Below are 15906 nucleotides of genomic sequence, written 5' to 3' on the forward strand. Positions count from 1 at the left end.
CACTTTTCTCACAATGAATTAGGCGATGAATAATTTACCTTGTACCTTGTCATAATTTTGGGAGAACAATAAATGGGCTGTAAATGGGAACTTCTAGATAGATAGAAAGATTTGTTAGTAACCTAATCTGAGCAACAGTAAGTAATACTGTAAATGTCAGGGTCTCCAAATCAATAGGATGTACTCTCTGCATCCCATATACAGTGCAGTATATGTTGTTAAAGTGACACTCAATTTCTTGGCTCCACAGTTGTGACATACAAACATGTCTGACCCCTGCTCCATAGAGACAGTCTGTGGCTCGTAGCAGCCAGACAGCAGACAGACAGCAGACAGACAGCAGACAGACAGACAGACAGACAATGATGTTTGGGCTGCGATATGGTGAGAGACCAATACTCAAGAGATTCTCCTCTCACTGCTCTTATCAATTATTCACAAGTCATTACATGGCTAGCCAATAAAACACACTCATGTTTGGACACACACACACACACACACATACAAATTGGACCTTGTGGCAAAAAGGGAACATATATGATCTGCATCTACTAGAGCTGCGACAATAAGGTGATTAATCGGTTAGATGAGAATCGATTAGAGTCTCTGGTTGCAGCTTCTCCAATGTGTGTCCCTGTTTTACAGCATTGTAAACTGAATATATCCGTGCTGGTGGTTAAATAAAACGATCTTCTCTTTAATGAGCCTTCAACATGTCCGCACACAGCGGATGCTAGGCTCATCATCATGTAAACCAGGTCTTCTATACAGACACGCTGCTCCACTTTCAGTTCTCCCATAGGTGCAAACTGGGTCGGTGCTGACCTGTAGGGCTGGTGTCGGTGCGTCAAACACCCAACACTCTCTGCATTCAGCAATAGATCAGCAGCAAAACTGACTTTTAATACTGGTTGTATCCTGAGAAATCTGACTGCACTTGTTACAGAGCTGCTTTGACGGTTTAAATGGCACTCCAGCATTTTTGCTGAGCATCCTCTATGTCATTTTATCCACAGCAGGGGAATTGTTGACGATGTTAAAGCGCCTATATTTACAGGCTATAGAATCACAGCTGACAGCAGACTGAGTGACAAGCACTTTTGCGTTTGGGTTATTTCAAAAGGCAGAAAATGTCCCCTTTAACTAAATGGACTGAGGTAGAGGTGTTCCTTGTGTGAACAGAAGCACCCCCGATATAAACAAAGTGGAGCTTCAGCCTTTCGTCAGAGCTGAAACACAGTTGTGGATTCTCCAAAGTTAAACAGCCAAACCACATATTCCTAAGGCCTCCGGAAGAACTGTTTTCAATAACCACTTTCACACATGCAGTCCATTGATGAAATGTTTGGGAACATCTCCTACACGGGGTCATGTGTAAATGGAAGCAGGGATCTATAATCTTTACCTCTTTACATGTCTAATTTCAAGTCTTAGAAACATTTCTGGGAAAATGCCGGTATGGCTTTGTTTTGACCCTTACACTGAAGGTAGCAGCATTGCAGGGACAAGAATATAAAGGGTTATGTTTGTTTGATGAAAGAGGCTTTTACATGGCATAAGTGAACCAAACACAAGACTGCTGTCTCTCCTTCTGTTAAATTAACCATCCAATGCTCTTTTAATGTTCTTTTAAATGTATTGAATGCATGTTTCTGAATCAAGTAGATCGTGTACAAACATTATTTAGACTTCAATAAACAAACAAGAGCACCGGACAAAAGCAGCTCCTTGCCCACCATGTTCCTGAAAATAATAACAGACGTCTTCTTCCGCATACACATCTATCTAGCCCTGCCCCATCTTTTTCTTCTTCATCTGTTGAGTTTTACAGTGGTTGTGTATTACCACCATCTGTTGGACTGTCCCTTGCCCAATCTATTCTGGCATAGTCATTGCATATGCAAAAAGTTTATTATCCCAGTAATTTACCGGGAACTACATGTGAAAGGGTCTATTGGGAAGAGGCCGGTGTTAAACTGTGTGTGGCAAAGTTACCAAGAACCCAAGCCACTGAACAAAGGTCTTTATACTAGTACAACACTGAACAAAAGACCATTTTCATAGAATATTAGTCTGTGCCAGCCTGGCCTTAGCTCCATCAGAGGGAGGGATCACAGTTAAGTACAGTCAATCAGGAATAATAACTGTCTTCAGTGGAGTTACTGAGGAGAAACAGGGTTTACTGCATATTAGCTCTTTCTAGCTCCATTTGGAACTCACGGTGTGTAAACCCAACAGTCATTACAGAGGCAGCCATATGGCAACCAGACAGGTGTTAAAGAGTTGTGATCACACAGGACCACACAGTCAACAAGCTCATTAACTTTCAGAGGAATCATGCTTCTTTCTTTCATGAAGAAAAAAGACTGACACTGACAACTGCTTCAGGTAATTTACACTAACACAGGTTTTCTATGGTGGTTCAGATGAAACTGCAGCCACTGGAATACTCATACCAAGCACAAGAACAGATTTGTACATCACCATCACTCTGACATTAAAATCTTAGTACTTAAATTACTTTTTTCTTTTCTTTCATATTTTTTTTTTCGGCCAAAGCAAAAAGAAGTTGACTGAATGAATGAGAATTATAAGAGTAAAAACAATGGCATCAGAAATATTTACATAACCTTTATGTCGACTTATCAACGTCAGTAAATGCACACATTTAAGTATTACCAAACAAAATGATACATCTGTTTAAATTCAAGACATGTTTAAACATTTTATAATCTTTTTGATGTACACATCATAAGAGCACGACACATAACAGATCTGCTCTTTAGTTAAGCGGACATTAAAAATGACCTCGTACCACTGCACCAAAACTTGTCAAGGTGGTCTGAATAAGCACTCCAGTGTCCTCATGTACTCTGGGTCAATAATGGACAGTGTGCATCTACTTAACCCTCCAAGCTATTGTGTGAGAAGAAACCATGAAAACAGCTTAGAAAAGTTACAATAATGTACAGTATTTTGCAATTTCAGAATTAAAAAACTTCAGTCAAATCTCTATAATGATCTTTATACTAGCTATAAAGATCATTATAGAGATTTGACTGAAGTTTTTTAATGGAGTGGGTTTAGTGGGTCATCCAGTATTCGGAGGGTCACTGGTTCGATTCCCCGACTCCCCTGGCTACATGTCAAAGTATCCTTGAGCAAGATACTGAACCCCAAATTGCTCCTGATGAGCAGGTTGGCACCTTGCATGCAGCCTCTGCCGTCAGTATATGAATGTGTACCATTACCATTTAATTAAATTGAAGAGTTGCTTATACAAAGGAACATGGTCATCTTTCTCAAAGGCTTAATTCCTATCTTGTCCAAGCTTGTGTCTCAATATCCCAGCAATGCTTTAAATGAATAATACAATGTTTGTTGGTTATTGCAGGAAGATAGGTACAGTATATACAGTATAATACAGAAGCCCTAAAGGGCCATGCATTCATACATTTTATTTCCTCCATTTTCCCGTGATAACGAGTTTATTTCATTTGTTTTCTCGAGATCACGAGTTATTATCTCGAAATAACAACCGCTGTTTTCCCGAGATAACGGGATAATTTTCTCGAGATCTCGAGATAACGAAACTTTGTTTTCTCGAGATAACGATATAATTAATTCGAGATCTCGAGATAATGACTGTGATATGAGAGGCTTGAGATTATGGAGATGCCCGGGACCTCGTAGTTGGTCAGCTATGTAGTTAAAGACGACATCAGGCTCACTTAGATTGCACCACCGATATAGCTGAAGCCTTGCTAACCGTCTTTTTAGATTACGCACACTAATGTGTATATTATTTGTAATAGCAAGGCATAATGCTATTTCAGCCTGTGTCAGGCCTTGATTGAAAAGATATGTGACACGGTGATCGATATGCTCTTGCTCCTCTGACATTGCTACACTGAATGATGTTTCCTGCGATGATTTAATATACTACACTATCATTTTGTTTTCTCAAGATCTCAAATTAATTATATTGTTATCTCGGGAAAACAAAGTTTTGTTATCTCGAGATCTCAAGAAAATGATCCCGTTATCTCGGGAAAACAGCAGTTGTTATTTCGAGATAATAACTCGAGATCTCGAGAAAACAAATGAAATTAACTCGTTATCACGGGAAAACGGAGGAAATAAAATGTATGAATGCATGGCCCTTTAGGGCTTCCGTAGTATACACATATTTGTAAACAATAAATGTTTAGTTAATTAAGATTGACATAACAGACCTTTCAAGATGCAATATGTAAGAATTTTATTATAAAGCACTTGGAAATTAACAAAAAATATCAACAGAGTGTGAAATAACAGGTTTGAGATGATGTCTTTGTATTATATTGCAGAGATATCTACTGAAGCTAGCATGCTAACCATCTACCCTCGCCCATCCAGTCAAATAGTACAGCTTAGGCCTTCTTGCCCTGGGTTCAAGCTGGGAGATGATTGCAAGCAGCGAGTTCACTATGTTCCACAAGCAATTTAAGCTTTTTTATCTAATAAATAAAAAAATAAAAAAAACTCACAAGATGTCAATCAAGTAAATATTATTACACCCATTTCCTTGTTAAACAAAAAATACATCCTTAAACCTTCTGCATTCAAGTTTCTCTCTTATATCTAACTAAGACGAGCCTAACTGCCTTGTTAACACATACTTAATTCAAACTTTACAGGAACAAGGCTTCTTTAGATTCTTAGATATATCACCTTTAACAACTTTATGTGGAATACACAATAAAGACTAACTTTCTGTTGTGTGGGCTAAGCCACTTAGATCTGATGACTAACATCACCTACACAGTAAGACCAACTATCTTCCTATGGACTCCATTTATAGCCCAGCTAATTCATAAGGGGGTTAGCTAAACAGATGCCTTTTTCCAGCCACAGTTTCACCCACTTCCCTTCTGCAATACCTGCTCTGCATTTTCCATCAGTGTTTAATTCTTCTTATATAGGACTACAGAGATTCATTATATTATTATAGAATGGCTTCCTTCCATATAAACACACATATACACATGATGCACACACTCATCAATTATGGGTGGTACTGGTGATAATTCAACAGAAGGACAATCAAGGTACCCCCACTGCAAATAATGGCATAATTATGAACAATAATCTAAGAATGACAGCCCCCTGCTGGAAAACACAACTGACGACCCCCACAGGTCGGAAATGGCCACACAATCATTTCTAATACATCAATTAATGCTGCCTCTCAGCTTCTGTGGCCAAATCTTCTCCCATGGTGTGTGTTGACAGTTCATTAGGGATTTTCACTATGCTGTGATTGTGGTGATTGGGTAATAAAGGGGTGGGGGTGGGGAAGACAGCGGGCAATGTTGCAAACAGATGAATACCTTGGCTGCATGATGAGATTCTGCCTCAAGTAAAGATCCATTCAAACCACCAAGCAATGGAAAAAGGACTGAGGTTTTACAGAGGAATTGGTGGTGGAAAATATTGTAGTATTATTACAGGGAAAATATGACCATTAAGTGGCATTCCCTTTCAAACTATTTACCACATGATTCAAGTAAGCTTGAAAGGAAAAACAAAGTCTCTACAATGAAATGACAGTGTAGAGAAACACATATAAGTATATGTGTATGTGGCAGTTCAGTGAGTGGCAGCTCAACATGGCTCAAGCTGATTCAGCTGCCATCATGTATTACTCTCCACTCTTCTAGGATGCCACTGTGCTACCTGTTTTAACTACCAGGGCCCCAACTGTAACCTTTACACTGCATCTACTAACCTAGACAAGTAAAAGGTCCACTTTGTAAGAATGCTGGTTTTTAAGTCTCATTCACAACTCATCAAATACGGACGCCAACCTACCAACCTACAATCCCAATGCGTTAGTATTTGATGAGATGGGAAACCCAAAATGTCAGTATTTGATGTGTTGGGTTGGTGACTAAAAAAATCAACTTTCATTACAAATTGGACCTGTAAATGCCTCAAATTAATAATTCCAGATCTTTTTTCAACAGAAAAACTATGTGAGAATTTTTGTATTTGTTACTGGGACACTAAAAAAAGTTAGAGCCTGGCTGATATATCAGTTGGCTGATATTATCTCCCAATGTTGGCCTATTAGAGATACACTGGTATCCGTGTTTAACGTTTTTTAGAGATATTAATGTAGAAAAAGAGGCTTAGGAGTAATTTAATTCATAGAAACGTTTTTTAAACCGTAAAATATATATGTCATAAGATATACATATATATATGTCATATTTTTCAGGTGTTTGATAACTGAATCTGATCATTCTAAAACGGGTCTGTACATCTACCAACATATCAATATCGTTAATCTTCGGTACTGGCATCGGCCCAAAAAATCCAGTATCAGTCGGGCTCTAAAAAAGATACAAGCTATATGAGCATCCATTAGGTACATGGAAATCTCATAGGTATCCAATTGATTTTCAATTAGCTAGCATTAGGTGGATCATGTATGCTAACAGGATATGCAGAGGTGTGAATTTAGGGATAAGGTTGCAATAGGTCAGCGTAATACCTGACAAGCCTGTTTCAATTATAGCAGCAACAGCACTGTCACAGATTAAGTGTCAATAGAATGTGCAGCACACACACAAGTTCAGAGTAATAACTGGATGATAATCCAGATACATGTTTTGTGACAGTGTAAAACCTACTCTGCATAATCCTTCTTCTTCACAGAGTATAAACAATTTGACAATATTTTAAAGTTTGCACTGAGAAAAGACTAATAAAACCACAACCACAGTCTCCTATCAAAAAGACTGGTGATCCTACAACACACTACACTATGCCTGCATGTCTCCAGGCCCCAAACATTCTTAAGTCAACCATCAACAACAAATGCTCCACACTCACCTTGCGTATACCTTCCACTTCGAAACCATTGAGGTTGGCGTAAAGTGAGTGGTGCCTTTTTCCTAACAGTGATGTTGGAGTGATATTAGCTGTGGTTGGGACTGCCTTGTCCGAGAGCCCGTGTTGCTTACTATCCTGCTCTTCCGACCTCAACTCCTGCTGCTGTTGTCCGAGAGCTTCGGCCACCTCACGTCCCTCCATCTCTGCGGGTCCCGGCGCAGGCTCAGGCTGCTCGGGCCGAGTACACAGGTCGTACATCACTCTCTGTCAAAGTCAAACAGCGCAGATGGGATCGATATGACAAAACGAGGTGCCCGGCCAAGACCGAGCCATCGCAGGCTTTTCATTTGCTGGAGGAGAATTACACGGATCGGCTGTGACAGGTTGACTTCAAAATGATGAAGATGTCACTGTCTTCCCTTCCTCCAGCAGTTCAAGAGCAGGAGTGGTTTTTCACAGCTACGGTGAAGTGTCAGAAAACCGGCAAAGGACTTTTATTGCCATGGTTGCTGGTACCCCAACACCTGACCTCAAATTCATAAATCAATATAAGGTGAGAGTTAAGCTGACAAAGACAGTGCTAATGAAGGTGTTCCTCGCCTAAGTTACAGCAAGAGTCTGTGTGTCATATCCAAGACAAAACCAGTTAGAGATGAACCAGGAGTTGTAAAGTACCTCCTCCTATTCTGCGCTGTGACGTTTTCCAAAATGAGGACAATCAGCTCCGAAGGGATATTAGACATTTTTGGCCTTGGCTCGTGAAGCCAATTCAGTGAATGTCATCATCCTGGTAGCATTCTTGAGCATACTGTGGTTTGTGTTTATCACAGCGAAGCATTGAGATTCTGAGTCCTGCTCACAACACTGACACAGCCCGTTTCTTCATGCATTACTGCTCTGTCGTCTGAGGGGGGTTTGCCATAGGTACTTGTCCAGAAAAAGGAAAAGACAGAGCAGTCCACTTCTTATCCTACGTAGCCTTGAAACAGCGCATGAAGGCCCATCCGAAATAGCAAACAAGACGAGACGTGCGATGGAGAATAAAAACAAGACGATCTAACTAACAGGTCTCTACTCCAGTCCCCATTCTCTCAGTACGGCGGAGATGTGGGCGGCATGTTGACTCTTCGGCTGCAAGTCTGTCCTCACTGATGATGCTGTGTCAAAAAGCATTTCATCCAGATGCAACGAGACTCGACAGGCTTCTTAATCCCATCTCGGTTACAGCGCCATAAAGGTGAAGAAAGAGGACGAAGGGAAAAATGTGTGTGTGTGTAAGACGGCGAGTGTCGCTGAGAGGAGGGGGTGGGGAGGACTGCTTCCATCGCCCTATCACAAAAAAGCAGGCTTTGAGACGGGGCCCAATCATTACCGCGACTAGAGCTCGTTTCCATGGAGATGACGCTGGAATGATGTTGCCTGCCTATTGATTGTTCAAGAGGGCAGTCCACACTGCAACACAGGGAGGCTGCTGGAGGCAGGCAGAGGAACAAGTGTGTCCAGTCCAGACTCATTTGAATGTTTTACTGCAGTTGTGCACGAGTGAAACAAACGTCTGGTGAGGTGAAGAATGCTCCTCATGTTTAAGTAATTTAGCCTTGGACACGGTCATTAAAAAAACATATAAAGCTGTAGGTCCGATGCTACAGAAGATAAACTCTGTCACAACTCAATACAGGCTTACAAATTAACTTGACATTCAGGCTTACTCCATCTAATTGCCTATCGAATGAGAAAGGCTGCTTAATAAATCCCCTTAACAAGCAGTGGCGAGGACGAGAGGGTTGTTAAGTTATTCAGGATGGCATCTGGTTAAATCCTCAAACTATATATAGTTTGAAGGCACAAAGCCTCACAATTGTACTTGGATAAACCATTTTAAGATCCCAACATCAGTGTGGCAAGTGATTTCTTTTTTACAACACAGACCAGACTAACCAAAATAAATAAAAAGAAAAAAGAAAATAATAAGAAATAATAAAAAAAACAAAAAAATGGGCAAGAAAAATCCTGTTTGCACCTGACCAGTTCTTTTTAAAAGCTAACTTGGCAGAGTTAGATTGTAGAGGACAAAAATCTTGACTATACTCAGAAGGGATCAAGAACAGAACCTTTTCAGTAATTTTCAAGCTTGTGCACAAAAAGAGGGAATGTGTTAAGGGGATATAAATTATCATATAGAAGCCTTCAGGTGCTTTCAGACAGTGACTGGTTACCGCTGTGTCTGCCACCCAGCGACATCTGTAGTCTGTATTTTGAGTCAGCAGGGTGCAACTCCACTGTCTGCCATCGGTAATGGCTACTTCTGCTCCCATGAACAACTAGTGCTGCAGGCTACTGCTAACCTGATCATTAATTAGCTGAGAAGTAATAGAGCAGGTTGTAGCTTAAAGTAAAGGAAAAAGTTATCACTATGACATGATTAAAGGGGCTCTGTGGAACTTCAGTGTTGTGCTGCAAGCCGGTCGTTAATTATGTTAGCGGACTCTTTTTCTAAACTAAAGTTAGCTACTTCTGCTCTCAAGTACCAAACTAAACCAGTGCTCTTGTTTCCCTCATTTAAAATCCATTTATCCTCCTGCATGGAACCTGTTTGGATCATCATATTATGAGGCCAGAGATTACTGTGGCTGGATGAATGCAGCTAGTAGCGGAAACAAGAAACTGTGTTTACTGTGGATCGGTCGTGTTATGGCCGATAACTAATCCACTTAACAAGGTCAGCATTGGTGCAGATAATGATCTGTGCATCCCTGGTGGCAACATGAAAAAAAATCCAACCATCAGCAACTCAAGCAGCAAATAGTCAGTCATGTTCACATGAGTGGCCCCAATCCTCGCTCATTAAAGTGACTTAGCTGCTGTTATGTTTATATTGGAAAGAAAGGAAAGTGAATTACATTTGGATACACGCTAGGAATGGGAAACAATACAGACCATGAGGAAATACAGATTTCTTGATCAAAAGATATTTTACCATACCATACCGTCTCTGTTTCTTTTAGACCATTGTGGGCATACTGCTCATTAATGGATAGTCATTCTCATCTGGCTAGTCTATGTCTAAACAATGTATTAATTACATTTCCAGATTTTTCTTTAATGTATGTAATGTAATTATTGGAGTTATATGTCACAATAAAGTCAAGTAAAATGCAGTTACAAATTCATCTCACGTATCACTCACAACACCTCTTTTCCAGCCTGATCTCCAGTCATCTACAGTAGGTCAAAACCTATTTTAATACTTTGGGATTCCTTTGTTGCAGTCACAAAGCTTGCTGAGCTTTACAGTGTGGCTGCTTTGATAAAGTGCAACAGTCTACCTTCTGTTCCTCGAAAGGTCACTGTCAGAAAACCCACAGCTGGGTGCAGCTGGGTTAAAAATAGACATTTTATTGTCATCATTTTTCACTGGCATTTTTCTACTAATTCTAGTGATGTTTCCCAGCCCAAATCTACAAAATGTACACTCAGGAACACAGGGAAAAGTGGTTGATTTTGAGAAAATGAAGAGCCTTGATCAAAAAGAGCAAGCCACAGAAATAAGCTTGTTATTTTGTCCTAAAGCTGCGTTTTACAGCCTCGGTCGATTTCTTTTTAATTACAGTGTGCTCACAAGACCATGGCTTCAGTAGCCTAAAGACTGAACCCAACCCTGATGTGGACACCACTGAACACTACTTCTATTCTTCTTCAGTTCCAGTTATAATATAAATGTAGTCTCTGATTTGGAACAGCCTGGTGCTGACAGCAAAACAACCAACAAGGAACAACATATGTGAGCTTAATGATACACACATGACCACTGCCACCAGCAAGTGTTCTTATCACATGTTGTGTTCAGAACCAACAAACACAACTCACTGAGCATAAAACCTGAAAAGCATCCAGTCAGCATGACCTCATACGTGCCAAACAGCATATGCTCTGCACAGAAATGAGCTGCAGACAGGTCCGTCATGGTTCAGTGATATTGACACCCTGTCACACTGAGAGATTTTGACAAACTCTCCCCGTAAGCAGTCATGAGACTGGTCAAATACATGTCACATAAAATGTTCTCCAGTAAATTAGAAAAGGGAAGAAAAGTAGCAACTCTAATTTAGTGAGAAGCCAAACAGCTTCAATAGCACTTTGACTGGCTGTTAGCTGACTTAGTTTTTACAGTGTCATCACACCTTTATCACATATAACAGCAGACGTATCATTGATAGTGTGCTGATCTACTGAACTATTCCTCATTTCTTCATTATAAATAAATACTTTTTTTTGTTTGGTTTTTGTTTCAATTGGGAATTTAGAAATTTAAGCAAATTAGCATTTTATCATATGGTAGCCAATTCACAAAAGCCTGTCATGACAGTGTGGCCAAAACAAATGTAATCTAATTAATTAATTAATGTATTTATTTGGTTACATTTCTTTAAGCTGCACATTAAAGAGTAAGTCCACCAATTTTACACATTAACTGTGTTTACAAGTCTTGAGGAGTACTACTGCATATGTGGAAAAAAAGTAAGATAAAGCCTTTTTGTGGCTCCAGAGGAAGCTGCATGCAATCTCATAAATTGCCTCCAGTGATGTCATTCAGTGACTAAAATGCATTGTGATTGCGATCCTGACCCACCATGCATCGTAGAAAACGACAAAGTTAAAGTTTTTGCTCTGAATTACATAATTACATAATCGCCATCAGTAAACAGCGGCCCCTGTCTGACTCTCACTCGCGGAGAGGGTTGCTGTTTTCTGGGGGAAAGTTCAATGAAGTCTCGGTCGGGAGGGCTGACCGTCGCAGTGATTTTTTTCAATACAAGTTGCCAGAGACAGTGAGAACAACAACACAAGAGTGGAGGAAGGGCCAAAGACACAGTGGGTTAAAGTTTTTTGCTCTAAATCGCGTCACATAATCACTGCCATTCAACTGCATGAGCCGCCTGGCTCTGCTGCCGGGGACAGACGCTGTTTTTCGGGGAGAAATGTGATGAAGAGTCAGTAGGACAAACAGGATGACAGACGCTTTTCTACATATGGATGCAGTATTTTTTTCCTCATATAAGTTGCCAAAGACACTACCAGTTACTGCATTACTGTTGTTTGGTCCTGTAACGTTGCTTTGTGGGTTGAAGTGTGGGACATTTCTCTTTTATTTGATGAGTGAAGGATCTGTTTAGCTGTCAGACTGTGAACACCATCAGATTGACACACCCCTCTTCCTCGCTGCCGGCTTTTCCATTCCATTCCTTTCTTGTTTTATTTATACATAGATTCCCATTTGAACACCTTTTAAAAATTGACTTCCCCCTGATGCCAGCTGCTGTGATAACAAAGGGGATGCCTGAGCAGAGCTGTGAAAACAACTATGAGGTTTGGCAAGTGGGCACTGGCGTTAGACACGGTTCAAGCTTTGATTAATTATTCAATTTCCTCTCTTTGAAAACTTGATCCAAAATTGAAGAGAGTGGAGCACACTGACCCACTTCTGCCACTCATAAACACATCCACCCACATGTGCTTACCCCTCCTCGCTCCTCACATCCTGCAACGTTCTCCTCACACACAGCACAACTGCCAGATTAAATGATTTTACATTTGCTGCATCATGATGGCAACTAAATAGACTGCAACATTATCTCCATCTTACTGCTGCTGCCTTTACTAGGAGGGAATTATGTGACAGTTACACACTGTCTTCACTCGATTGAGGCTACTTGTAAAGAAAGAAAGAAAGACAGACAGAAGACAGAAAGTTGGCTATGATAGCCTATGGTTTAAAGATATACTGATAAAAACTTAATATATGTCATAATTTGCAATAAATACTGCAATATTCTGTGATACAGCCTGTGCTGTCTGTGGTAAATCAATGTTAATAAATCTGCTTTGGCTCGCTAATCTACATGTTAGTTAGCAGTTCAGCGTCTCAAACACTCCTTCCAGTATGATTACTGTGGTGATTAGCTTATATTTAAATAATCTACATCTACATCCATATTTTATGCATGTCAGTACAGTAATGAGGAAATCAAGAAGCTAATTTACAATTCAAAGACGCACAAAACTTCGCTGCAACACAAATCATACAGTATGTTTTGATATTATATTTACACATGGAGTTACAGCAGTTGATGCTTATAATAGAAATATCTGCTATTAGTTCTTTGTCAATCCATCCTTCTGAAGCACAGAGCATTGTGTCTGTGGGATCACTGTGTAAGTCTTGTGTCACGCTTTCAGTCTTAAAAAGCCAAATTCTGTCAAAACATATACATCAACCATCATATAAGTTGTTATGATCCTGATATGACACTTCCTCAAAATGCTTATTTAACATCTCGAGGTTACTCAAGCTTTTGATGGTGCAGAAATCTTAAGGTAACATACATTCTGTTCAGGAGTGTCCACTGCTAACATGCTCCTGCCTCTCTTTACCCATACACTAGTACCTCCCACTATGTCGGCTTCATCTACCTAAGATTTATCATGTGCATTAGGGATGCATGATATAGATTTTTTTCAGCCTATACTATAACCGATAATTACCTACTTCTAATGGCCGATACCGCTAATCGATCATTTTTGTATTTTAGAAAGAGGTTCATCACCTGCAGTTCATGCAAGCCTGAAGGTATGAAAGGCTAAGATGTATGGAGCAAAGATGGATGATTTAATATTCAATAGCTCATCGTCGTCCACATAGCTCTCTGGTCTACGACAACATATCTGAGTGTGTAGATTCTGTGCTTGTTAAGTCAATGAAAGCAATTTGGCTTTGTATTTTTGCATCCATTAATCAGCTATAATTTCAATGATACCAATACACAGCCAATAATATAAATTTCCCAAAGTCGGGCCAATAATTTATCAGTTTATAATATTTGTCATGTTATCCTTAATAACAACAAATCAATTTCCTCTTTTCATGTGATAAAACATTTAAAAGGGAGAGGTTGTGATGTGATTTGCCATTTCGATCTCATGGTAAATTATGATCTCATTAAAAATGCACATGATTAGTTATAAAACATATAGCCATAATAACTGTATTGCCATAGACTTTATGAATATAAAGCAAGACCACCAAAGTCTGTGAGCAAGTGCACAGAGTGATGCAGTTCAAAGTATAAAAAGAAATGCTAAGAATACTTAACTTACATACTCGCTTCTTTCATTTTGGCACCATGTGGGGAATTTGGAAATTTGAAATAGCTTACCTCCATGTTTCTGGAGGGCGGTGACTCGTCTGACCCAGAGGACTCAGCGCAGCTGGTGGGCTGGTCGTCCCAGCCTGCATGGGGAGCGCTGTGAGGGTGACAAATTTTCAGGGAGCTGCTCCGACAGGTGTCCACGGCTGCAGTGCTGGTGCAGGGGTCAGCTGCACTGTGGGACCTCCCTACAGTCTGCACTCGCTGATCTTGTTTGGTTTTCTTCTTAGGAGCGTGGGAGGCACTGTGAGATCTCTGCAGCGGGGCCCTGGAGTAGGTTTGAAGAGGCTTTCTCTGAGAAGAGTTACTGCTGTCTTCCTGAATTGGCTTTCTTGAGAGACGTTTAAAAATGTAGCTGGGGTGTCCTGCTCTCTGCCTCCCCTGCAACAGTAGTCTTTCATGGGCCTCTAGCAGGTGGCAGAGTAAGACAGCTTTTTCTAGCTCAAATTCCTGCCTGTGATGCAATTTATAAACTGCATGCTCACCATTTATCTTCTCATTCAGCGTCAGCAGCAACTGCTCCAGCTTTGTATACAATTCTTCACTGATAGATAAAGATAAAGACTCTTTTCCTGGGGCCTCACTGTATCGTCCACTGTCTTTAATGTTCACCTCCTCATCCAGGTGTCTGTTAGAGTGCCTGTCCTTTTGGCAACCCCGTTTAGCCGTCAGCTCCCTCACAGCCCTCTGTTGTTTCCTCTCTGCTTCTTCCCGCAGGAGCCTGAGCTCCACACAGAGGTGTCCACGGGCTCGCTGTGCTCGCCTCTTCTCCGCTTCTAAATCAGCACGCAGCCTCTCTAGCTCTCGCCCGTAGTCCGTCTGGCCCTGGCATTGTTTCTTGGATGACAGTGCCAGAGGGTTATCTCTGTCTTTCCTCATGATGACACACTCACAGCACAACATGCAAGGAACGGCGAGACTTAGTCATTTCTAAAGAGGGACCATGCATCTGAACGGAGAGGAGGTGCAGGTGGGCGATGGGTGGTTATCAGACATGCAGCATGCACTTATCACACTGGGTCACTGGGAAGATGAGAAGAGGAGGGTGTGAGAGGAGTGGAGAAATGGTTATAATGGATGTAACGACCAGAAATGCAATGTTTGCAGCAGAGGTGATGATCGGGTCCTCAATTCAGAAATAAAAGAGAGCAGCTTTTGAAGAGCTTTAGGAGAGCAGGCACAGTGAAACAATGAAAACTTTTTTTTGTTTTAAGGTGCAAAGCAATAGCTGCTTGAGCTACCCAACCAATACTACAGGAAATGGTTCTTTACAGATGCCCCACAAATCAAATTATGACTGTATCTGTGCCTGATATCTTTCCTTTTGTTCCACCTAACTCTGGCTAATAGACAGATGTCCATATAATTACAAATGCACAACAGAGCTAACCACCTTTAAACAGACGGGAGCATAAAAGACAATTACAAAAGCAGTGTACTCAGCATGCAACACGATTAATGGGGCTTATGCTTCAGTCAGCTGAGGATGCAACAGGTGAACTGGTGAACTCCCAGTGAAAAGCAGACACCGTTAGCTAACATGACTGCAGCCAGTCTCACCATCACCAGCTCCATTTAGCGGTGCACATATGCGCCAGAGGACGCGGCTCATGTTACACAGGATGGGGTCTTCGGTCAATGGCTAATTAACTAGCTTAATTTAGCAAGCTGTTATATGGTCAAGTAGCTGTAACTAGCGTAGGTAATAATATTTAATAACGTGAATAGCAGTGTTCAGCATACTGGAGCTGGAGTAAGTCCTGACTGTTAGCTACAACCTCTTGTTAGCAAGTGTTAGCTAACCGTTAAGTTTTCTACTTGT

The 15906-nt window shown here is 40.7% G+C and overlaps 1 protein-coding gene across 1 annotated transcript in view; it reads right to left on the reverse strand.

The window, feature by feature from the left end:
• tspoap1 (TSPO associated protein 1) overlaps positions 1-14963 on the reverse strand; it is a 68549-nt gene extending 53586 nt beyond the window's left edge. The window contains exon 1 of the mRNA XM_073479838.1: positions 14094-14963. Within this exon, the coding sequence (XP_073335939.1) occupies positions 14094-14963 (870 nt within the window). The remainder of the gene's footprint in view (positions 1-14093) is intronic.
• Positions 14964-15906: the final 943 nt, after the last annotated feature.

The sequence above is a fragment of the Pagrus major genome, chromosome 13 (genome assembly GCF_040436345.1).
Source record: "Pagrus major chromosome 13, Pma_NU_1.0".
NCBI classification, from domain to species: Eukaryota; Metazoa; Chordata; class Actinopteri; order Spariformes; family Sparidae; genus Pagrus; species Pagrus major.